The sequence below is a fragment of the Musca autumnalis genome, unplaced genomic scaffold (assembly GCF_047663935.1).
Source record: "Musca autumnalis isolate F117 unplaced genomic scaffold, ASM4766393v1 scaffold_3, whole genome shotgun sequence".
In the NCBI taxonomy this organism is placed as follows: Eukaryota; Metazoa; Arthropoda; class Insecta; order Diptera; family Muscidae; genus Musca; species Musca autumnalis.
In genome coordinates this window covers 156,485,265-156,512,162 of record NW_027411866.1, presented here as the reverse complement: position 1 = coordinate 156,512,162, position 26,898 = coordinate 156,485,265, and the positions used below count along the sequence as shown (strand labels likewise).

At 37.6% G+C, this 26,898-nt stretch overlaps 1 protein-coding gene across 3 annotated transcripts in view; it reads right to left on the bottom strand.

The window, feature by feature from the left end:
* Dop2R (dopamine D2-like receptor) overlaps positions 1–26,898 on the bottom strand; it is a 404,223-nt gene that overhangs the window by 10,261 nt on the left and 367,064 nt on the right. The window contains exons 8-12 of one of the 3 annotated variants that reach the window (XM_073975077.1): positions 20,904–21,202; positions 20,526–20,584; positions 20,351–20,474; positions 4,430–4,564; positions 3,729–3,829 (exon numbers count right to left, since the gene is read on the bottom strand). In XM_073975077.1, the coding sequence (XP_073831178.1) occupies positions 3,729–3,829; positions 4,430–4,564; positions 20,351–20,474; positions 20,526–20,584; positions 20,904–21,202 (718 nt within the window). Of the gene's footprint in view, positions 1–3,728; positions 3,830–4,429; positions 4,565–20,350; positions 20,585–20,903; positions 21,203–26,898 lie in introns of all 3 variants that reach the window. The other 2 variants (XM_073975073.1, XM_073975074.1) reach the window with 2 other exon arrangements.

The following is a 26,898-nucleotide window of genomic DNA, read 5'->3' as shown; positions in this document are numbered from 1 at the left end:
AGGATGTTTGCGAAAGATTATTGGGAATATCGAATTTAAACTTTTAGCTATAAGGAGATCTTTAAAGAGGAGAGGTTAACAAATGACGACTTTAAGAAAATCTATTTGTTCTAGGTGTGATTGGGCAGGTTGATTCTATTTCTGGCAAAGAATGTCCAGACTGGCTATATATCATATCGGAGATACGTTGAATTTGGTACAACATCACAACAACACCTAACATGAGACAATGATTGAGTTTGACTGTGAGTTGTATAGAAAATTTAAATAGCTCAGAAATAAATTGTCGAAAGGCTTTGAAATAAACTGATGGGTTTGTCACCGCTGAAACCGTTTTATGATGTTGTTTTGCTGGGAATGGAGTTAATTTTCTGTGCTCTTTGTCTGCTGTTGTATTGAGACCAAAATTCAACGGAACAATTCACACAAGATGGTATAAAATGAATTTCACCCAGTCAAAACGAGGTAATACGATCAATATTCCGGCTAAAGAAATGGGAATTTGTAAGAGTAAATGACTCTTTTTTAGAATTAGAAAGTAATCCTTTGAAAAGTTTAGTACCCATCGAGTATGCAGACAAGTAAAAGCCTTTCGTGCGATCTTTTTAACAGCCTTATGGAGATAGTTATACGAGGGGAACTAGAAAACTTTCAGGCCTAGGCAACACACAGTGCCGCCAGGCGTCATTTGACATTTTTTGGAAAGTTTGACAGTTTTTAGCCTAAGCGTACTCAGGACAGTTTGACATACGAGAAGAATGCATCGATCAAATTAAATCTTTGTATGTCGATAAAGGACCATCCTGTAGGACTATGAAAAACTGGTTTAACGAATTCAATCGTGGCCGACACTTGCCAAAATACGAAGGCCGTGAGGGATAATGCAAGATCGTCATGTTATATACCGTGAGATAAAGGCACCCTTGGGCATTTCTTCTACCAACTAACATTTGATATTGCATGAACACAATGCCGCAAAAATCGATTTTTCTGGCTAGATGCGTCAAAATTGGTTCATCGCTCAAAAAAGGTTCGTGTAGATTGGTACAAAGAAATTGGGAATAAAACAAGTAAGAAAGTATCAGTCGGCTTTGCCGATAGAGATATACCCTCAGCCTATGTGAATTGGGACTTTCATATACGGACAGATCGAATGTAATTAGGGTCTTTTCAGAAATTCGTGGCACTTTTGGGACATTTGAACTTGCCGACAAAAATAGGGATTAGGATTAAAGTTCAAAAGTTTTGCGGAGGAGGGATTGGACCGACATAGATCATTACGGAAGTGGATCTTATTTTGAGAGTCATAGATATCGCCCCCACTAATCATTTCAGTTTGTTATCGTACACCTGTTGGACCAGTATGCCAGGAAGCATGGACTTGTCCACGGAAAACATAATATGGCTATAAACAGGACCACAAAAACATCATCGGTACAAATTTGCAAACGATCTCAGAACAGACCCTAAACTGCACTTGGACAGAAATGTTGAACTTTTGTGGGGGAGGTATCATAAGGAGAGGACCGATATGGGCCATTTTAAAAGTTAAATTAAGTTTGGACAAAATATGACGAAGACCAAATTTTGAACCAAATGGGTTTATCAGTTTGAGAGTTGTTGTGCTCTCCAGCTACTATATATGGTGCCATAGGGGGTTTTACAACGTTCGGGTTGTTTTCTCAAGAAGTATGGACTTACCACTGAAAAACTTTTACCGTCGGAATTGAGGCAGCGAATGAAAGTTGCTTCAACAAAAATTAAAGTGATTCGAGAGCAGGTCTTAAAGTGAACTTGTCCGAAAATTTGTGTGGGAGGTACCCGAAGGAATAGGCAAATATAGTCCATATTCAAACCTGATCAACATCTGGTACATACATTAGGGTGCGTAAAGTATGGACCAAATCGGTCCTTCCCTTCAAGAGTTATCGTGCGCACAATTTTTCCGAAAATTTTTGAACTATTGGGGGGAGGTACCTGAAGGAGTGAACCGATATGGCTTATCTTCGAACTTAAACTAAGTTTGGGCAAAATATTATGAAAGATCGAATCGGTCGAGTCCGTTCGAGAGTTATCTTGCGCTCCAACCACTACACACGGGGTCATAGGGTTTTTTGAACCTTTCTGGCTATTTTCTCAGGAAGTATGGTTTTGGTTTGGTTAATGAAACTTGTACCTCCGTATAGGGGGCCATGAATACAAGTTGAAACAACAAAAACCAAAGCGATTCGAGAGCAGGTCCTAAACTCAACTTTTCCGAAATTTTGTATAAAAGGTACCCGAAAACGTGGACCGATTGAGTCCATATTGGAATCTCATCTGAGTCTGATAGAAAATTCACGATGTGCAAAGTATGGACAAAATCGGCTACTCCCTTCAAGAGTTCTCGTGCGCACAAAATTTCCGAACATTTTCGAACTTTTTTTTGTGGGGAAGGTACCGGAAGGAGTGGGCCGATATAACCCAACTTAAACTAAGTTTGGACAAAATATTACGAAAGCCAAATTTTGGACCAAATCGGTTCAACCGTTCGAGAGTTATCGTGCGCACCAGGCAGACAGACAGACAGACGGACGGACATTGCTAAATCTACTCCAAATTGTCTGAAACACATTTCGTCCAAAAGCGAGATAAATAAACGAAAGTTGTTTACAGAAGAAGGGGTGGACCCTGTAACAAATTATTAATTTTTTTTCTTTCTCATAAACATTTATTATGATTGGAGATTTCAAATGAAAGCTTATATTTTTCTGAAGTTTCTGTTCAGAAAATGTGCATCATTAATAAATTTTGTAAGAAATGTTTTAAATTTTTTTCAAACTCTCTACGGTTGTGAAATTCCAGGATATACCATAACATGGACCTACATGACTAAAAACTTGGATATGGCCCCCATACAGCCCCCATAGAACGGTACTTCCCGATTTTCGGTATGTTGAAGGTTGTGGCCCCAGCAACCCACCGAAATGGCTGCAGTTTGGCATTTAGTCTTTGCTTGAGGTAAGAGCCTTTCTAACTGAAATTCGTTGGTATAGGACCACGTTTCGATATAACCCCCATAGAACGGTACCTCCCGATTTTCGTGATTCCGAAGGTTGTGACGTCAATATCCCACCGCAATTTGTTATTTAGTCTTCCATGGGGTTATAAAATATTCCAAAAGAGAATTATCAGCATACGTTTCTCGGTTTCTATATACCCCATAGAAGCGTACCTCCAGATTTTCGGTATTTTGAAGGTTTTACCGAAATATCCGAAATTTGGTATTTAGTGTTCTTTGAGTCTAAAAACTTTGCGCCATACCTAGATCTACGTTTTGATATAGCCCCTATGGAATTGAACCTCCCAACACCGACGTAATAAGAACTTCACGCCGTTCTTACATGTTTATTAAATAGCTGATAAAGCAATAAAAATACAAAAACGATTTTTTTCAAATTGGATCAATGAATTCGACTTTTTCATGGCGTGATATCTCTGGAACCGATAGTCTAAAAAAACACTGCAAAAAATAGAGGAAATCAAAAACCACTTTTCAAAAAAGTGTCCAATTTCACTCTGTAATCCCCATATGAATTTGTATCAATTACAAAAGTGATCTTAATACCCATAACAGTTAAAAAGCATCATATTTCCTTTTTAGGGCATATTTTATTCGCATAATTCTCACTTAGCACTCTTTTTTCACTTATTTTCTTATGGCTATTTGACTTTAGATTAGAACTTACCCAAAACAATCGCCAGAGTTTTTGTTGCTTTTCGTTCCTTTTTCGCTGAGGTTTTTTCACGTTTCTTTTTGGATGCTTTGTGGACTTTGTATATCGTAAATCTGTATTTATTAATTTCCACAGAAACAGTGAGGCAGTCAAGCATACGTTGCGGTTTCAGCGGATTTTCATTGTTTTTTGTTGGCGAAAAGTGTTTGGATTTTGTTTCATTGGTTGTTAGTAGCGGTTATCATTTTACATTATTATCATCGACGTCATCATCAGCACCCCGCCGTTGTCATCATTAAACGGATTGCATTTGAAAGATTTATCAAATGAGCCAAAGAAAGACAATCACAAATTGAAGGATGGGTTGAAGAAATGTATGGGAAAAAGAAGAAAAACAAAAACAAAATTTAATAAAACAGCAAAAAATGAGAGAATAAAAAATAAAACAACAATTTTAGTCATTTAAAAGGACAACATCTATTAGAGATTATTTATCTCTGCTTGTGCATTGTTCTTGCTACGGATTAGAACGGAGATGACATGAGGTTCAGCAGAGTTTTCTTTTCTTTTTTCTTCCCGGTTTTGTTATCTTATAAATCAAACCAATATCTAAGCAAACCTCAATGTCTTCTCCCCTCAAATGTATTTTTAACCTTAGCAATTGCTTGACAACATGAATGAATGCTTTAGAAAAGCTGCCTAAGCCGACTTACCTGGATGCTTGAATGTTTTTCTTATCCTTGCGGGAGGATGTTTTCGATGTTGATGATAGGGTGGAATCGTTGCGTGCCAATGTCATGGCTTCCTGTACTCCGTATCGCATAAACGATAATGGTTTAATGGCAGCGCTGTGTGACGCAATAAAACAATTCCCAAGACGAATGAATGAATAATGAAAAATACAAATAAAAAAACACAGAGAAAAGACGTTTAAACAAAGCACAAAAATTTAATTAATTCATTTTAATCCGAGAAACATAGATTTCAAATATCATTGAAAGAGAAATTATAACCATGTTTGTTGAAAAGTAAAATTTAATTAAATAAATATAAATTAAAATTTTTAGTCGTAAATAATGAGATATTGTAATATCGTCTATCAGATACATATATATTTTGAAATTCACTTAGTAGTAAACAAACTAAAATCTGTCAGTATTTAACACCTGTTATTTTAAGATAAAAATAATTATATCTCCATGAGTGATTGAAAAACAAGAGTGGCCACAACTACAACATTCAATAATTTCTAGAAGATTAATTTATATCTTCAAGATTGCGTTCAATTTCATGAAGGTTGTGGCCTCAATATTTCTAAAAAATGGCTGAAATTTAGCTTTCAGTTTTAGTTGGGGGTATAAAACTTTCTCCCAGAAACTTGTCGGTGCAGGTCCACGCCTAAGTATAGACCCCATAGAACGGTAACTCCATATTTCCGGTATTTTGAAGGTTGTGACCTCAATATTTCACCGAATTGTCTGAAATTTGGTATTTTTTCTTCATTCAGGGTATTAGAAATTTCGTATGGGTCCACGCATTAATATTGCCCCTATAGAAGGGTACCACCCGATTTTCGGTATTTTGAAGGTTTTATCCTCATTATCACAACGAAATGGCTGAAATTTGGTATTTGGTCTTCGTTGCGGGTATACAACATTCTCCAAGAAATTTCTAAGTATAGGTTCACGCCTTTACATAGCCCCCATAGAACGGTACCTCCCGATTTTCAGTATTTTAAAGGTTGTGGCCACAGCAACCCACAAAAATAGCTAGAGTTTGGTATTTATTCGTTGTTGGAGGTAAAAGCCTTTCTAACTGAAATTCGCCGGTATAGGTCCACGTTTCGATGTAGCCCCCATAGAACTCTAGCTCCCGAGTTTCGTAGTTCTGAAGGTTGTGATTTTAAATATTTTTAAGGTTTAACCGAAATATCGGAAATTTGGTATTTAGTCTTCTTTGAGTCTAACAACTTTCCACCAGAAATTTGTAGGTATATATCTACGTTTTCGTCGGTATTTTGAAGGTTAGTCACATTATTTTACCGAACTTGCTGATATTTGTACCGGAAATTGTGGACCGGTATTGCCTATCTCCGAACTGAAACTAAGTTTAGAAAAAATATGACGAAGGCCAAAATTTGGACCAAATCGGTTGTTCAGTTCGCGCTCTCTAGCCACTACTCGTACATATGGTACCTTTCGGGCTGTTTTCTCAAGATGTATGGATTAGCCCCTTTAAAAACTTTTACCGTTGTAATGGAGGCAGCGAATGCAAATTGCTTCAAAAAATCGAAGTGATAAGAGAGCAGGTCTTAAAGTGAACTTATCCGAAGTTTTGTGTGGGAGGTACCCGAAGAAGTGAACAAATATAGTCCATATTCGAACCTGATCTTTATCTGGTAGATATATTAGGACGTGTAAAATATGAAACAAATCGGTCACTCCCTCCAAGAGTTATAGTGCACACAAAGTTTTCAAACATTTTTGAACATTTGTGGGGGAGGTACCTGAAGGAGTGGACCGATATGGATCATCTTCGAACTTAAAGTTAGCTTGGATAAAATATTAGGAAAGCCAAATTTTGGACCGAATCGGCAGATTCGTTCGTGGGTTAACTTGCGCTCCAACCACTACACACGGTGTCATAGGTTTTGCACCTTTCGGCCTATTTTCTCAGGAAGTTTGGACTTGCCCCTAATGAAACCTTTACCCTTGTATGGGGCGCAGTGAGTACAAATTGTTACAGTAAAAATCAAAGCGATTCGAGAGCTGGTCCTAAAATGAACTCTCTGAAATTTGGTGTGGGAGGTACCCGTGGACCGATTGATTCCATATTGGAACCTTATCTCTATGTCTGGTAGAAATGTCACGATGTGCAAAGTATGGACCAAATCTGTTACTCGCTTCAGGAGTTATCGTACGCACAAAATTTCCGAACAGTTTCGAACCTTTGTGGGGAAGGTACCGGAAGGAGTGGACCGATACAACCCATCTTCGAACTTAAACTAAGTTTGGACAAAATATTACGAAAGCCAAATTTTGGACCGAATCGGTTTATCCGTTCGAGAGTTATCGTGCGCTCCATCCACCCAGACAGACAGACGGAGGACATGGCTAAATCAACTCCAAATTGTCTGAAACACATTTCGTCCAAACATACTTAAGGGGCTTAAACCATTATTCGATGAGGCACATTTTGCCCGTATGAAAGTGTATATATACCCTCGTGAGCATAAATGCTGAGGGTATAAAAACGAGAAGCACTCTTTAGTTATACCCACTTAAGCTTTGATACGACCAAAAATAGGCCCCATCAATATAATGGTTTTTGATCCCATGTATGTTTGTACGATATTCGTTTCAAACAATTCGGTGTCGATTTAGCCATGTCCATCCGTCTGTATATCTATCTGTCTGGATGGCTGGTGCGCACGATAACTCTCAAACGGATCAACCGATTCGAACCAAATTTGGCCTTCGTAATATTTTGCCCAAACTTAGTTTAAGTTCGAAGATGGGCCATATCGTTTTACTCCTTCGGGTACCTCCCCTAAAAAAGTTCATAATTTTCCATAGTCCCTATTTCCTTAAAAAAATTAACCGAAATCTGTAAAAATCCTATATGGCCCTATATTTAATGGCTGGAGCATGATAACGTTCGAACAGATCAGCTGTTTCGATAAAAAATTTGGCATTCGTAATGTTTTTTCCAAACGTAGTTTAACTTCGAAAATTGTCTATATCGGTTTTCTTCTCCTCCCCAACAAAATTTCAACATTTTTGTTTAAGTGCAGTTTAGGATCTGTTGGAAGATCCATTAAAAATTTTACACTGGAGCTTCTCCTTGTGGTCCTGTTTACAGGGCTATTATGATTTTCTTGCGCATGGATGTATGAACTCCTGACGATGTGGTCCAAAATATTTAAATTATACGTTGACCAACTGAAATGACAAGTGAGTGCGATATCTGTCAATAAAAAATGTCTCCAAAAAATAAATCCACTTCCATAATAGTACCTCCAAATACATTAAATACCTTAAATCGGGAGGTACTGTTATGTACGGGCTATAACTAAAGCTGGACCTATCTTGGCAAATTTTTAATGGACAAGTTTTTTGGTTATTGGGAACATCAAGTGTCAAAATTTCAGTTATATAATTGTTGCACAAACATCCCAGATGGGACAACGGAGACTTCTCTCATATCAATGAGTGCACCCCCATTCATATTAGCTCAATGATATGGGACCTACTGTTTATTGCCGAGTCCGAACGGCGTGCCCGAAGACACCACTTATAGAGATGTTTTACAAGGCTGAAATACTCAGGAAATGTCGACAACATCACTGAGTGGAATTTTGCCACTGTTGAAAATTTGATGTTGCCTGGTCTGGGAATCGAACCCACGACCTTTAGCGTGCAAGGCGGGTGTACATACCATTGCACCACGGTGGCACACCAAAATTCAAATTTCAAATTTCAGTTAATTCGGTCCAAAATGTAGCCTGAAAATATCGGTCCTATTATGGTCCTGTTTACAGGGATATTACGTTTTTCTTGAGCAAGTCCATGCATACTGACGTTATGGTCCAAAATCTCTAAATGATACGTTGACCAACTGAAATGACTGGTGTGTGCGATATATATTGAAAAAAATGTCTCCCAAAAAATAAATTCACTTCCAAAATGGTACCTTCTCCGCAACAGTTTTGAGTTTTAATTCAAATCTATATTTTTGTCGGCCAGTTGAAACGCGCAAGGCCACAAAATTCGAAAAACCACCTAATTACATAAGGATTTTGGTTTTGTGTCCGCTTTTCGATATGTCTGTTAGTGAAATTTTCAACTCACACAGGCTGAGGGTATATATCTGTCGGCAAAGCCGACTGATATCTTTTTTTCTTGTTTTTGGTTAAATCCGACCATTCAGAAATTCAAAATGCAAAGGGTTTTAATAATGAGACCCTATTATATTTTTATTCTGTGTATAAAATTAGTTTATATTCATGAGGACAAGAAAAATAATTAAATTACAATTTCGTAATGCCACCGCCACCTACCTGTCTTTGTGTCCATGAACACGTGTAGGAAGGGATAGAGTAGTCGACACACTAACCCACAATACTAAACACAATTTAAATTATTTCTTTAAAAATACCTTTTAGTTGAGAGAATCATCCCCTATTCTAATTTGAAGCTAAGCTAGACCGGTCAACATTATTGGTCTTATTGTTTGTTGCTTGTCGATTAGAAGCGCAAACAAATTAAAATTTTACTACCATTATCTTTCACACGCAACTTATTTACATTTCATGGAGTTACAGTTAATACCAAGCGACTGCCCTAAGTATCTTCTATTAAATTAACTTTGAAGTTTTCTAAATAATTTTATTCATTTATTGAACTTCAAAGTTAATTTGAATTTTTGGTTGGGTATTAAGAAGCTGCATAATACGTAAGATATGCCTAATTTAATTTATACCGGCAGACATTTGTTACTTCGATTTGTTATCAACGTTGGCAAACAACACCTTATTTTATTATCTTTTGCATTAGGCTTTAATTAAATTTTATACAAAGAGATTTAATTCACTTATTTGTTCTGGAGAGATAATTCTTTTGCAAAGGCGTATTTCTTAAGAACTGTTATTGAAATTTATTTGGGAAGTCTTGCTGGTATGGAGTTGGGATGCAGAAGAGTAAGGAAAAGATCAAAGTCGGGCGGAGCCGACTATATGATACCTTACACCACGGTGAATATGTTCAAGATATATGGGAGCTAAATCAAAAACTGAACAGATTTCGATATAATTTGGTACATATATTTCTAGAGCAAATTCCATCAAGAGTGTTTTGGATGTGCAAACATAGACTCGGACCACTACCTTGTTGCAGCAAAGGTACGTACCAGATTAAACGTAGCAAACAAAGTGCGAACAGATACAACACGGAAGTGGGACATCGGTAAGCTGCAATCACAACAGATAGCCACCGCATATTCCACTCAACTGACCCAACTGCTTAATCAAAGCACTCCTCGTCCCGATAACATATCAGGACAATGGCAAAACATTGCCCACTCCATGCAAACAGCCGCAAAATGTGGTATGACCAGGAGTGTCGTGCTGCTACCGAAGAGAAAAATGCGGCATATAGGGCTACTTTACAATCCGTAGCAACGTGTAGCGCACGAGAGAAATATCGGGAGAAAAGGAGAGATGAGAAACGTCTTTTCCGCAGGAAAAAGAGAGAGATGGAAAAGCGGGAGTGTGAACAAATCGAGATGTACAGGAGGCAGAATGAAGTGCGAAAAGTCTACCAAAGAGTGAAACATCAAACTGATGGCTTTGGATCTGGCACATCCTCCTGCAGAGACCAGCAAGTTAATCTGGTAACTGATACAGATAGTGTGCTAAGGATATGGAAAGAACATTTTTCCAATCTGTTGGTATCCAATAGCGGCGAAGTCGACGAAGATGCCACAGATCCAATCCCAGAAGATGGTATTGATTGTATACCACCCGGTCAAGATGAGGTAAAGACAGCAATAAACCGGCTGAAGAATAATAAGGCAGCAGGAGCTGATGGCCTTCCAGCTGAGCTGTATAAAACCGGAGGCGACACGCTGATAAGGTGTATGCATCAGCTAGTTAGCTCCATCTGGCAGGAAGAATGCGTACCCGACGATTGGAACCTGAGCATCCTGTGTCCCGTCCATAAGAAAGGAGATAAGACTTTATGCTCCAACTATAGGGGCATAAGTCTTCTCCCTATCGCCTACAAGATAGTGTCAGGGATATTATGCGAACGACTAAAGCCCATGGTCAACGAAATAATTGAACCATACCAATGCGGTTTTATACCTGGCTAGTCCACCATTGACCAGATATTTACCCTGCGGCAAATCCTGGAGAAGACCCAAGAGATGCAGATCGACAGCCCGCTACGTTCTAAGGTATTCCAAGCAATGCCTGAATTTGGTATCCCCGCAAAGCTCATTCGGTTTTGTAAAATGACTCTAACTGACAGAAGATCTTCAGAGGTTTCAGGCAAGGAGACAGCCTTTTGTATGATCTTTTCAACATCCTGCTAGAAAAGTTTTTACGAGAGGCAAACGTCAAAAGAAGTGGCACAATCTACACCAATAGCCAAATGTTACTTGCTTATGCTGATGATATAGACATCATGGGACGATCAGTAAAAGATGTAACCGATACCTTTATGAAGGTCGAAGGAGAATCTGTTAAAGTGGGTCTGGCGGTAAACGGCGAGAAGACCAAGCTGATGGTGTCGACGTGCAATTCGTCCATTGAGATCGGACCAACTGTTGAAGTTGGTTCCTATAATTTTGAGGTAGTAAAAGACTTCGTATACCTCGGCACCGCCGTAAATACAACAAACGACATCAGTTGTGAATCAAAAAGAAGAATTGTATTGGACAACAGATGCTACTTTGGCTTAAGTAAGCCACAACTCGTCAAACAAAAATAACGCTTTACAAAACACTGATACTACCCGTGCTGATGTATGGTTCCGAAGCCTGAGTACTTGCGCAAGCAGATAATCAGTGCTTGGCGTGTTTGAGAGAAAAATTCTTCGAAAGATCTACGGACCGATCTGCGTTGACGGTGAATATCGACGTCGTATGAACCACGAGCTTTATCTGCTATACAACGACATCAATATAGTGAAACGTATAGAGATGCAGCGATATAATAAGAATGAGCGATGACGAACCCGCTAAAAAGGCGTATAAATACGTGCCACATGGCGGTGTACGCAGAATTGGCAGGCCTAAGCTTATATGGCGCAAACAAGTGGATGAAGAGATGATAAGGTGCGGTATTCCAAAAAGCGAAGCACGAAACAGACAGAATTGGAGATCTTTTCCTAGTTCGGTCTATGGAACAAATGTTCTGTAATGGGCGAGCTAAGTAAGTATATGATAGAGATAGCCAGTAACCGCTTACTGAGAGCAAGTGAGCATCCATTTCAATGTGTTTGACATTGAATTTACGCTCCCTTGCTCTCAGTAAGCGCCCATTGCACAGTGGATGGGCCCAACGACAAAAATCAAAAAAATCCATGACATCATTTTAAAAATTTAAAAATGCACAGCGCTTCAGAGCTTTCCAAATTGTTCGAGACTCAACTTATTTTTTCCATTTTTCGCGGTTCTTTAGGAGAATAAAACCTCACAAACATAATTAATTTTGCAGAAAAAATTGTATTAAAAAAAAAAAGAAAAATGGTTATATTCTAAGCGAATTTATTAAACAAAGGACTATTATTAACGCCTTAACTTAAGTTGAATCATTTAGTAAATTGCCTTAGCTTCATTTTTCTAGTTATGAAAATTTTTCTAAATTGCAAGGGTTGTCATATATTTTGGTTATAACATCGGTCAAAATGAAAATATTTAATATAGATGTATGGATTTCCTTAAAGTTTAAGTTACTTTCAAAAAATTCGCAAGAATTGCCACTAGTACCAGATTGAAGCTTAGCGCCTGTTGATTTCAAAACTGTATAGATATTTGCGGAAATTTGCGGTTTTGGCAGTTACGACCAAAAGTTTAACTCTCTTTTTTAGTTGCTGAATTTATATTTTTTGGAATATTTTTAAGTAATTTGCTATCATTTCTCTCATTTAGTTTCAATATAATATTTGTTGCTATTAGCGATTTCTATGGTCATGGTACCTTAGAGATGTAATGAAAACTCGCGAAGAAAAAAATTGGGGGTATTCACGTTAACAAATAAATTATTTTATTTTTGGGACACCCTAGTGTTGGACCACGCTAAAAAGTGAAGATTTTCCCCCACACTGAGAACCAAAAATACATTATTACATGTAATTCTGCAGACAAATGTGGTTATCTATATATATAAAAGAGTAGTGAGGTGAGTGACTGACTGACTGATTGACTGACTGCTTCATCAACGCCCAGACGAAACGGCTGAAGCTAGAAACTTGAAATTTTTAGTGTGGGTTGCTGTTGGTGTGTAGGGGTGAGATAAGGCTGGATTTTTCGAAATTTGAACGGGAGGGGTACGAAAAGTACTAAAAGGTACTAAATATGGTACCATTTGTATTAGGCAATCGGTAAGAGCTAGAATTCTAAAATTTGGAATGAGGGTAACTGATGGAGAGCTAGAAAGATGTACCAAAGGGTTTTTGGAAATTCTAACTATACGTGCACGAAAAGTACTAAATGGTACTAAATTTAGTACAATTTGGATTTGGGTGAACGGATTGAGCTGGAACCCTGTAATTTGCAATGAGGGTCACTGATGGAGAGTAATAAAGACAAGTTTTTAGAAAATCGAAATATAAGTGCACGAAAAGTACTAAATGGTACTAAATTTAGTACAATTTGGATTTGGGTGAACCGATAGAGCTGGAATCCTGAAATTTGGAATGAGGGTCACTGATGAAGAGTAACAATGAAAAGTTATTGGGATTCGAACTATAAGTGCACGAAAAGTACTAAATGGTACTAAATTTAGTACAATTTTTATTTGGGTGAACGGATAGAGCTGGAATCCTGAAATTTGGAATGAGGGTCATGATGAAGAGTAACAATAAAAGGTTATTGGGATTCGAACTATAAGTGCACGAAAAGTAATAAATGGTACTAAATTTAGTACAATTTGGGTTTGGGTGAATGAATAGAGGTGGAATCCTGAAATTTGGAATGAGCTTCACTGATAGAGAGTAACAGAGAAAGGTTTTTAGAAATTCAAATTAAAAGTGTACGAAAAGTACTAAATGGTACTAAATATAGTTCAATTTGGATATGGGCCAACGAAGAGGGCCGGAATCCTGAAACTTGGAATTTGGGTCACTGATGAAGAGTAAGAAAGATGTACCAAAGGTCGAAAAGTCCTAAATGGTAGTGAGTTTAGTATGATTTGGATTTGAAGAACTGGAATCCTGATTATTACTGGTGGAATATGGAATTGAAATATAGAGGTAGCCATGGCACAATAATACAGGTACAGTGGCAAAAACAGCTGATCTTCATACCAGTTGACAAAATGCATTATTGTGAATAAAATCACATACAAAATGTAAACAAGTAATTCACAGTAACGCATTATTGTGAGCAAATTTGACGTTTTGTATGATTTGATGAAGTACTAAATGGTACTAAATTCGTTACAATGTGTATTTGCGTGAACATATTACTGTTGGAGTGTAGGGTTGAGGTAGTTTTGGAAATTCGTACTTAAGGAAAATTGCTAAATGGGACTACATTGGCTATAATTTGGATTTAGGTGAACGGATAGAGCTGAGATATGAAAGTAGTTTTTAAAAAGTCGTGTACGAAAAGTGATAAATGGTAAAAAATTTGTACCTTTTGGTATTTGCTATATGGTATAGAATTTTGTACAATTTGTGATTTTGTAAAGGGGTAGAACTGGAATTTTGAAATTCGGTAAAAGGTTTTGAGAATTCGTACTTATTTATACAACAAGTACTAAGTAGTACTGGAAAAGTGAATTGGGGTCGGGATATATGTTGAATATAAGGAAGTGTTTTTTGAAACGAAAAGTTGGGTAACATGTTGGTACAAAACCCATTTTGGTATTGTGTAAACAGTTAAAGTACTAAATTTGGTGTTGGGTGTAGGAACAAAGATGGGATTATATAATTTGGAAATACGCTATTTGTACAAAAAATACGAAATGGAAAAATATTTGTTATGAAGATCGCTCTAAAATTTGAGATAAAGTTGTGAGTTTGAAAAATTGTACTGAATATTGTTCCATTGATTTTATGTTAACGCAAAGGCGTTTCAAAATGATGTACTGAAATTAAGTAGTCAAACGTGAAGTATATTTTCAAAAAATGTTTTTTGTTCTGACCGCTTTGGTATGTTAATTTGAAAACGTGGCCCAATGCGGCAATTTTGTTATCTAGAAGGTATTTACCCCCTGATAAAAAAGCATAAATTGAAATGCCTCAAAACAATTTACCGTTATGTACGGTTGACATACCCATGCACATTAAGTAAAATTTTTTGTTAAAATTTTTTTCTAACCTTTCTTTTATTATTTCTTCAAAATACTCTAAATATTCAAAATATCTCTTCTAATAAACGTGGATTGAAGTGGAATTTTTTAAATTAAATTTTTGTATACTCTGATTATTCAAGGTCCAAATTTAAAGAAAATTGGACGATATAGATTTGTTCTTCCTTTAAAATACACTAAGTCGAGGGGTACAGTTATATGAGGATATACGAAAACGTGAATTTTTATGGCCATTTTGAATGCCGAAAATTTTACGGACCTATTCTGGGCGAAACTGATAAAGCTAGAACCTTGAATTGTGAATGTGCGTTATTGTTGTTGTGAAGGGGTGAGATAAAGGTTAGTGTTTGGAAATTCGTACAGGAAGGGAATGCTGTGTTAGTGAAGGGGTAAAATCAGGAGTCAAGTCTGAAATTTGCAATATGAGTCGCTGTTGGTGTATGTCTGTGATATGAGGTCGAAATTTTGGAAATTCGAAATAAAGAATATGGTAGCTGCTTAGGGACTACAGTGTACAGCACTAAAATGAATTAAATCGAAAACATATTGGTAATAGTGTTCACTATTTCCATATTAAATATTGTTTATATATATTTTGTTCCCTTTCCGCATACGAAGTAGCGGGCATTTGCTAGTATCTTATAAAGTACCAAGAAAAGGATGGTAACCCTATATGGAGGCTGTGGTCAAAAGTGGGCCGATATGAAATTTCTTTATAAGATGGTGTTCTGAAGTCTGAGTTCATTATAAGAACATATTCGCTTAGAATATCTGGTTGACATCTGCCTGAATAAATTGATATAAAAATCATATAGGGCGCATACCAAATAATGGACCAATCCTGAAAAATTTTCGTAGGGAGGCTTCCTATGCATTAAAAACTATTGGTACCGGATTACACTAAATTCGGTTGAAAAATGTGTTGGTAACAGTAAAATACTTCAATCCAGAATGATTCACTACATGCCAACCACGCGAAATTTTGGACCTAGGCCCCAATATTTTACTTAGAGTGTTTTAGGCTACTATGACAAATTGATGACAATTTCAGTTCGAGATATTATTTAGAAGTATTTTTGTCACACCTCCCCGTGTAAGTGCCACCACTGTGCACTGATGCATGTGTTTTTTTGTGGCTTTTGGGTTTGTATTTTTTTGCACCCAAACATATAATTTGTTTGCACACAAACATATGTTATGTTTGGGACTCATTGCAAACAAATATATGTTTGCTGCAAAATATGTATGGGACATATGTTAGAGAGGCCATTTTTTCCTCCGTGTAGAGGGAACTATGGGTCTATATCGTTTAAATTGATTAAATTAAATTGACCGTATAATATCATAAAATGTTTAAATTTGCTTTTATTTCGTTCGTAATGCATTGATTTAACCATTGTCAACCCTACAAAGTACATGTGTATTTTCCTCATCGGGGCAAAATTCTGAGTCGACATAAACACATCTGCCAGTCTGTAGTAATCACTCCAGCATACAACAGACAAGTACAAATATAAAGTTCAACCGGGCCGAACTTCTTATACCCTCCACTGTAAAATATTCTGAACTAAAATAAAACTAGTAAAAACAAGTAAAAAAGTGTCAGTCGGCTTTACCGACAGAGGTATACCCTCAGCCAATGTGAATTGAAACTTTCATCTACGGACAGATAGAATGTATTTAGCGTCTCTTCAGAGTTTTGTGGCCCTTTTTCAACAATATGAACGGGCCGACAAATATGTGGATTAGGAATTAACACAAATGTTGAACTTTGTTGGGGGAGGTACCCATAGGGAGGGCCGATATGGGCCATTTTAAAAGTTAAACTAAATTTTGACAAAATATTAGGAGATCCAAAGTTTGGACCAAATTGGTTGCACCATTCAAGTGATATCGTCCTAACATTTTAGTGACATGTTTTAAATATTGGGAGAGAAGTACCGGAAGTTGGGGACCGGTATTGCCCCATGAAACTAAGTTTGGATAAAATATGACGAAGACCAAATGTTGCACCAAATCGGTAGAACAGTTCGAGAGCCACATATGGTGACATAGTGATTCGAGAGCAGGTCTTAAAGTGAACTTATCCGAAATTTTGTGTGGGAGGTACCCAAAGGAGTGCAAAAATATAGTCCATATTCGAACCTGATCTATATCTGGTAGATATATTAGGATGTGCAGAGTATGGACTACATCAGTCACTCCCTTCAGAGTTATCGTGCGCATATTTTTTCCGAAGATTTTTGAATTTTTGTGAGGGAGGTACCTGAAGGAGTGGACCGATATGGCTTATCTTCGAACTTCAGCTAAGTTTGCACAAAATATAACGAAGGCCACATTTTGGACCGGATCGGCAGATCCGTTCGAGGATTATCTTTCGGTCCAACCACTACACACGGTGTCATAGGGGTTTTTTGTACCTTTCAGGCTATTTTCTCAGGAAGTATGGACTTGCCCCTTATGAAACTGGTACCGTCGTATGGGCGACAGCGAATACAAGTTTCTACAACAAAAATCAAAGCGATTCGAGAGTAGGTCCTAAACTGAACTCCATCATCAATCCAAATTGTCTGAAACACAACTCCAAATTGTCTGAAACACGTTTCGTCCAAACATATTTGGGGTCTAAAACCATTATTTCGATGAAGCACATTTTTGAGAGTTATATGTTTTCGATGTATAGATAGTCCACAACGAACAGCATTGGTATACATTTCCAAAGGACCTTCGAAGAGATCCTAAACAACACTTAGACACAAATGTTCAACCTTTGCGAGGGAGGTTCAATAAGGGCACCTGGCTGTCTCCAGATCAGAAAACAAGAAATCAAATTGATCACGTTGTGATAGATGGAAGACATTCATCGAGCGTGTTGGATGTGCATTCGTTCCGAGGAGCAAACATAGACTCGGACCACTACCTGGTTGCAGCAAAGGTACGCACCCGGTTAAACGTAGCAAACAAAGTACGAACAGACACAAAACGAAAGGTAGACATCGGTAAGCTGCAATCACAACAGATAGCCACAGCATATTCTACTTAACTAGCCCAATTGCTTAATCAAAGCACTCCTCATCCCGACAACATATCAGCGCAATGGCAAAGTATTTTCCACTCCATGCAAACAGCCGCAAAATCCATACTTGGATACCAGAGACCTCCTCCAAGGAATCAATGGTATGATCAGGAGTATCGTGCTGCTTCCAAAGAGAAAAATGCGGCATTTACAATCCGTAGCGCACGAGAGAGATATCGGGAGAAAAGGTGAGAGGAGAAACGTATTTTCCGCAGGAAAAAGAGAGAGATGGAAAAGCGGGAGTGTGAACAAATCGAGATGTACAGGAACCGGAATGAAGTCCGAAAATTCTACCAAAGAGTCAAGCATCAAACTGATGGCTTTGGTACAGGCACAGCCTCCTGTAGAGAGCAGCTCAGGATATGGAAACAACATTTTTCAAAACTGTTGGTATCCTATATCAGCGAAGACGACGAAGATACCACAGACCCAATCCTAGAGGATGGTATTGAATGTATACCGCCCAGCCAAGATGAGGTAAAGACAGCAATAAATCGGCTGAAGAATAATAAGGCAGTAGGAGCCGATGGCTTACCAGCCGAGCTGTTCAAAACCGGAGGCGACGCGCTGATAAGGTTTATTCATCAGCTAGTTAGCACCATCTGGCAGGAATAACGAGTACCCTACGATTGGAACCTGAGTATTCTGTGCCCCGTCCACAAGAAGGGAGATAATACTATATGCTCTAACTATAGGGGCATAAGTCTACTCCCTATTGCCTACAAGATCGTGTCAGGAATATTGTACGAACCACTAAAGCCTATATTCAACGAGATAACTGGACCCTACCAATGCGACTTTAGACCTGGCAAGTCAACTATTGACCAGATATTTACCCTGCGGAAAATCCTAGAGAAGACCCAAGAGATGCAGATCGAAAATTGTGGAAGAAATTGGTTCCTATAATTATGAAGTAGTAAAAGACTTCGTCTACACAACACATTACAAACGACATCAGTTGTGAAATAAAAAAAGAATTGTTTTGGCCAACAGATGCTACTTTGGTTTAAATAAGCAGTTTAAAAACAAAGCCACATCTCGTCAAACAAAAATAACGCTCTACAAAAGACTGATACTACCCGTGCTGATGTATGGCTCCCAATCCTGGGTACTTGCGCAAGCAGACATGGCAGTGCTTGGTGTGTTTGAAAGAAAAATTCTTCGAAAGATCTACGGACCAATCTGCGTTGACGGGGAATATCAACGTCGCATGAACCACGAGTTGTATCTGCTACACAACGACATCAATATAGTTAAACGTATCGGGATGCAGCGATTGCGTTGGCTTGGCCATATCCTAAGAATAAGCGAAAATAAACCCGCTAAAAATGCGTAAAAATACGGACCCCTTGGCGGTGCACGCAGAATTGGCAGGCCAAGGAATAGATGGCGCAAACAAGTGGATGAAGAGATGAAAAGGCGCCGTATTCCAGAGTGCGAAGCAACAAATAGAGAGAAATGAAGATCTTTTCTTAGTTCGGCCTATGTAACGAATGTTCTGTAATGGGCCAGCAAAGTAAGTAAATAAAACTTCATTTCGAAACCAAAATATTGTTTTTCTGTCACTCAGAACATCAAAAAGAATATATGTATGTCAAATCGGTCGTTTGAGTTAGCTTTGTCGAGGAGGACTTAAATCTCAAAATTGTCCACTGAAATCGTGGGTTAGTCCATCTGATATATGATAAAGTTTGGATCTCGATCTAACATTTATGCTCTTCTACAAGAAGAGCTACAACAAACTGCTCTAAAACCTCTCAAATATCAAAATGTATGCAGTCACAATATACATATGAGAGATTTACCAAAATATGGACCAAAAGTGATCATATTTTAACTTGTCCCGTATCCGTATTCACATTCAGTTAAATTTGCTAAATACCTGGATTGCTCACAGTTCCTATATAAAGATCGCCTTAATGGCGTTTTTAATTTCGTCGAGAAAACGTGATGAATAGACGAATATGCGTTAAGTCCGAACCGATTTCTATATAATTTGACAAATGTATTTCCAGACCCAATTTTGTAACTCACTCCAAACGTTATTAACATCGGACAAATATAGTGCTTTTGGTGCATCAATAAATGAAATCTGCCGAAAATATATTGAAGGCTATATCCAAATCTGAATCGATTCCTACCGTTTGTCGTTTGGAAAAAGATTTTCTTCCCCAATTTTTATACGAATCGGATGATAAATGCGATTTGTACTTTGATTACAACAATTCATGGACAGACGGATGGACATGCATACATCGAGTTAGAATGTGTTCCCAAGTATATCCCCCAAGGAATTTTGAGTCTATCTTGTTTCCTTTTGCATGTTACATAAAAATTTACAAATACAATAATAGCCCTGACCACATGGTAAATATTTCGTCACAAATCAAAAGTAAAGCATGTCTAACAAAACTGTCAAAGGGAATCTACATAGAAAATAAATAAATAGAAATGAATAAATTAAGTAGCTCAAACTTGGCAAGTAAGTTATCTACAAGTAAAAATAAAAAAATCGCTTACCTTAAGGCATGTTCCCGTTTTGGTGATACATCGCCCGTATTGCGTCTACTGCTAATTGCCGATCGTTGCAGTGTCGTCCCACTGGCTACCGGACTGTCAGGTGGTGATGAGTCTTCAGCAATTCCTGTAAGGACATCGTCAACGTTTGATGGTGCATAACCAGAATCATGATTACCATTTGAATCCGCTACCATAAGATGTGGCTGGGTAGTAATTTGGGCCACCACACTGCACCTCCATTTGCAAAAAAGCACACATAGAAACGATTTTTGTTTTTAGACAAGAGACCAACACACCGGCACAAAATCCATAAGCAGGATGGACAAGTAAAGTAGCACAAGACATAACAAAAGATAGATAAAGACAAAAAAGAAATGAAGAAAAAACTTAAATGGCCACTCTTTTTTTTTGTTTTGTTTTTTTGCTTTTCAACTTTGGTCTTATCAAATATCCCTCATTAATTCTAAACACTCAAACACACAGCTACACATAAGCACATCATTACACAGAAATGGAATTATTACAAAAAAGTTCTTTCAAAATCTCTACTTACTTGCCCGTCTCCTCCACCACGGTGGCCAGCATAAATTCGGTGGATTTATCGTTGACAATTACATGGCAATCATCAATGTCTGGTGATATGGCATTTTCATCCTCCTCCTCATTTGAACCAGATCCTGTATTCGTTGCCGGTTCATCTGGCATTATACGTACACCCTGTCGACTGCTATCCAGCGCAGTTTCCGCTAATCTCCGTGTCTGTGCAATATTCTCAATGACACTTCCGCCCGTCAGCTCTGAAAGATGAGGCTTTCGTGCAGCACGCTGTTTACGGGCACGACTACGCAAGGCCTACAACAAGGAGAACAAACAAGAAAAAAAAAAACGGAATGTTAAAAAAACCCATGGTAGAGGCGAAGAGGAAAAGAGGAGGAAAGAAACGTTATGTTGATGGAGATGTTATCGCAACACGTTAAACGCTATGATTTGCCTAAACGACATCAACTAAAAGTGCACACAAACTACGATAACACCATCACTAAGGACGTTAGTTAAGGACTTTATTGCATGATGCACTTTTGTGTGATGTTGCTGCCGGCCTAAGTGGTAGTTGGGCTGTTGTCATAGTTGTTCGCTTTGTTTTTGTTGCTGTTTTTAGTTCTTCTTGTTCTTTGTTTTCTAAAGGATGACTAAAACTATGCTTTTAGCTATAGACTTGTTTAAAGAGGATTTACAAGAAGATTTATCATATTTCTAACGAAAGTCATGGCTTTATCAAGTAATCTGTGATATACTTATATACATACATCAGTAGTATGTCGTTAAAGTGAGCTGACTCTGTGTGGATTACATGTCGAATGCTGGTGGTTTTGGTTGACTTTAATAATGATTTAGTGTATGGAATACATAAGAATATATTACATTGGTTTAATCAAATAAAAAATAAAAATAAAGCTAAAAAGTATAGCTCCACGATTGTACTGGCCATTGAAAATGGAAACTAATTATAATATAATTACTTATTTATGGTATTGTATTGTCAAGAGGGTCACAAAGGCTTTAAATAGATAAGACAGTGCTTAGTGTGTTTGAGAGAAAAATTCTTCGAAAGATCTACTGGCTAGTATGCATTGACGGTAAATATTGACGTCGCACAGTGGTTCTGAATCGTTAATATTGGAAACAGTATGGATAAACGTATATCTTTCAATTAAGGGGGTACAAAAATAGACGAGGGGAAATAAAAAGGTTTCTGGCCTAAAACGCGAATAATTACCACCAAAAATAGTTTTTATTGTATTCTTAAGCAATCTCCAGCATGATATATACACTTTTTCATGCGCTCAAACCAATTATTGAAGCACTTTTTCCACTTCGATTAAGACACTTCAAAAACAAAGTTTTTTGGTGATGGTCGGATCAGGGGCAGAAAACTTAATTGACGAAAAGGTAACGTCTTATTACAAAACGAATATCTCCGCTTATATAAAGTGTATACCAAATGCAAAACCTGGAAACCAATTAGAAAATATCTCCTTTATAACTATGTTAGGTAGGTCGTAGCTAGTCAAACAACGGAGATATCGCTCTTTAAACTTCGTTCAAACAACTTAGGATATGATAAATTATAAGTAGCATACATAACTTCCAACGCAAACAACAACAAAACCATACTAAACACAATAATTATGCCGTAAATAAAAAATATTGCTTTTGTCTCACGAGTTTGCTTTATAATATGTATGTACCGTAACGTGGGGTTACACCAAATCATTGAGAAATACCAAACATTTTTGGTAACCAAACTTCTTCATAATGGAATCGAAATATTAAATTACTTTAAACTAAGTTGGAAAGAAATTTTTGAAAAAGTTTTAGAGTTATCTTGCACAATAGAAAGTTTAGTATGTGCCGCGAGGGTTTTGCAGCTTGGACCATTATCTCAGGAAGTATCGACTTACTTCGGAAAAAGATTGTACCTTTGAAAATGAGGCCGCTAAAACAATCTGCTAAAAAAATAATCAAAACGATGCGAGAGGAGCTGTGGGAGGTACCCGAAGGAGTGGACCGACATAACCCGCATTCCAACCTGATACATGACTGGATGAAATAATATGATATGCAAAGTCTGCACCAATCAGAAACTCCCTGCGAGAATTATCATTGGGATTTGCCATTTTGGAACATTTAGGCCAAATATCTCAGGAAGAATGGACTTGCGCAAGAAAAAAAAATTACCGTCGTACAGGGAGCCGCAAGGACTACCTACCGAAAAAAATTTCAGGACGATTCGAGAGGAGCTCTTAAACTTCACTTTATCCGAATTTTGTGTTTGAGGTACCCTAAGGAGTGGACCGATATAGTCCATATTCCAACCTGATACTTATATGAGGTGCAAAGTCTGCACCAATCAGAACTCCCTGCGAGAATTATCTTTGGGATTTGCCATTCTGGTTGGTGCCGTCAGGGTTTCTTGGAACATTTAGTCAAATATCTCGGGAAGTGTGGACTTGCGCAAGTAAAAAAGTGTACCGTCGTAAAGGGAGCCGCAAGGACAACTTGCTGAAACAAATTTCAAAACGATCCGATATGAGCACTTAAACGTCACTTTATCCTAATTTTGTGTGGGAGGTACCTGAAGGAGTTGACCAATATAGTCCATATTCAAACCCTATCTATATCTGGAAGAAGTAGCACGATGTGCAAAGTTTGGACCAAATCGATTGCTCCCTTCGAGAGTTATCGTGCACACCATTTTACAGACAAATTCTGAACTTTTGTGGGGGAGGTACCCAAAAGAGTGAACCGATATGGCCATTCTTCGAACTTTAGCTAAGTTTGGACAAAGTATTACGATACCCAAAATTTGGATCGCATCGGTTAATCCGTTCGAGAGTTATCGAGCGCACCAGCCAGCCAGACAGACGGATGGACATGGCTAAATCGACTCCAAATTGCTGATGTAATCAATCTATCGCCTTTGACACTTCTAGCTACATTTTTTGGCCGAACTACCTGTGAGATTTTCGGTGGTCACAAAACTTCTTCACTAAAAATTGGAAACGCCCGCATATAACACTATGCAACACTGAAAATGCAAACAACTTCTAATATGCATTTTTTTTAAAGTACATAATTAGACTACAAAAGCCCTAGTAGGGTTTTATCCTGTCAGATCCAGTTCGGATTTTATGGCCTCATCTAAACTGGGCTAAATCAACACTTTTTCGCATTTATCAGGCCTTTATCTCAGAAACGAATAGGAATTTGGCCCTACTGTCTTTAGCAATATTGTAGCCCTAAACTAGTAGAACTTATCTTTTGAAGAAACCACATAAGAAAAACTCCATCTAGGGCATCAAAATCTATAAAATATACAAAATTTTACATAATTGCTGAAATTCTGGTCAGTATCGGCTAAACTATTGGGAGTTGAACCAAGTAACATTTTGCAAAAATCTTCCAAATAAAGTTCTGAACAATTCCTTAGAACATTCTGAAACTCTAAAATGCTTACTTCATGTTGCTTCAGCAGTATTTTGCATCATACCTTTTACAACACGTATTTCAAACACAGTTCACACCAACAGTTTATTCTCGCATTTCGGATTTCACTACATTATTGACATGTTTATTAAATCGTCGTTGAAAAATGTACTGAAAACAACGGGATAGAAGCATTTTACAACAATGACATGTTCTGAAGAGTTGTGTATTACATTCCAGGGAATATTTTTCCAAAAGAAAATATTCAGAAAAAATTAACGGTTTTGGATATACGGCGCGAAATGTATAAAAATTGTGGTATTTTTGCATATATTTTAAAATTTTAGGTAATAAATGTAGTTTTTCGAGTTCATTAAGCCTCCAAATATTGTATCCTTGTCCTTATCTACAAATTTGCTTCAGAGGTCAGAAGAAGATTCGCATTGGTTTCAGAGATATAACCCCGAATTTCTTTAAAAACTCAATATTTAACCATGTTTAGATGGGGCCATAAAAACCGAGCTGGATCTGACAGAACAAAACCCAACTAGGGTTTCTTGTCGTTTGGGTCTGTACTTTCAAAAAATCCACAGTTCGAATTGTTTGCACAAGATCACCTTAAAAATGTTGCACAGTGTTACCTTACACCTTACCTTACCTTACAATGACGAAGAAGAAGCTTGCAATTTGAAATGGCGATCAGATAATATTTTGAGGGTTAAATGGACAACAACTTTTGTGTGAAAATTGTGAAAATTTTTAATATGCTGCTTATATCTTTGTTCCTGAAAGACACATTCTTCCATCGTGAGTTATATTTGGAAGACGATCTCTTGACCTTTCCATTGATGTCAATTATGTTGATGTACGTGATCAGATAACAGAGTTACAGCCTAATATATCCAGTTTTTTGTTTGTAGTGTAATCATAAACACGAATTATTGCTCAATAGTCACGAAATTTTGCACGAGGTAAGAGTTTAGGTTGAAGAAAATGCCTATAATTTTGCATGATGATCTGATATTATTTAGCGGGTGACATTGATCATTATTTTCGTATGAAAAACATACAAATTTTATTTTTGGTCTATATTTTAATTCCTGGAGGGCATATACCGGCAAAGTAGTCTACATGTGGGAAAATAACTACTGACCTTTCCCCTGATGCAAATTGCAATAATGTGTCTGCTAGATAACGGGCCTACTGCCTAATATATAATGGGTTTTGTGTAGAGGACCACAATTTCCTCCCATGCTACAAATTGTCTCTATCATGCCCGAGAAATTTTCAGTTCAGTTGTCCTATTGAATGTTTTATACAAATATTGCAGCATGGGGTCCCCTCGCCACCTATTTTATACCTCAGGATTTACTGAGGTGAACGATAACATGCGAAATGAGCAATCGATCGATAGATCGGGTAAGACTATATCGGTCCACACCTTCGGGTACGTTCCACACAAAATTCGGAAAAGTGACATTTAAGAGTCTTCTCGAATCGTTTTGAATTTTTTCAGCAAATTATCTTTGCGGTCCTCTTTACGAGGGTACACTTGCAATAGCAAGTCCATACTTCCTGAGATTATGGCCGAAAAGCTCCAAGAAACCTTGAAAACCAAACAAGAAACCTAAATAAAATGTTAAATCCGCAAGATAACTCTCAAGGGGATTTTCTGATTGGTCCAAACTTTGCAAATGGTATTATTTCATCGAGTCATGTATCAGGTTGGAATATGGACTATATCGGTCCCGTGCTTCGAATACCTCCCACACAAAATTTGGGAAAAGAGCAGTATCGTATCGGATCTATTTGAATTTTTTGAAGGAGATTCTTTTCGTGGTCCCTATTGCAACGGAACAATTTTCCGGGGTAAATCCATTCTTCCTGAAATATTGGTCCAAGGGAGGGACCAGGGAGGCTTCTCTCATATCAATGGATTCATATTAAGTTATTGATATGTGACCTAGTTTTTATCACATCCGAACGGCGTGTCATAGGTTGCCACTTGTAGAGACGTTTTTCATGGCTGAAATACTCAGGAAATATCGCCAACATTACAAAGGGATATTTTGCCACCGTTGAAAATTTGATGTGGCCAGGCCTGGAAATCGAACACGGATATTCAGCGTCCAAGGCGGTTGAACGTAGCTAATTCCTAGAGGTTGTGGTGTGGGGTATCACATGGGGTGCCCGGACATAACTCCCACGGACATAACTCCCAAAATGATTTTGGGCGTTATGTCCGCTGCGCTTTGCGGACATAACTCCCAAAATTCATTGGGAGTTGTGTCCGTGAAGCAAAGCGGACATAACACCCAAAAAAATCGCGGACATAACTCCCAACGATTTTTTTTTTCTCAATTTATAAATTATTTCTTTGCTTAATTTTGAAATTTATAGTTATACGTTCTTTTAAATTTTAGAGTAAAAGTTAGAATGTATGCGGAATTATACATTTGAGAAGGCCTAAGTGCCAACCAATACCGAAGTATCCACAAAATCCTCCTGATTTCATAAAATTATTTAAAAACGAAATTATTATACATAATTAAGTAGAAGTT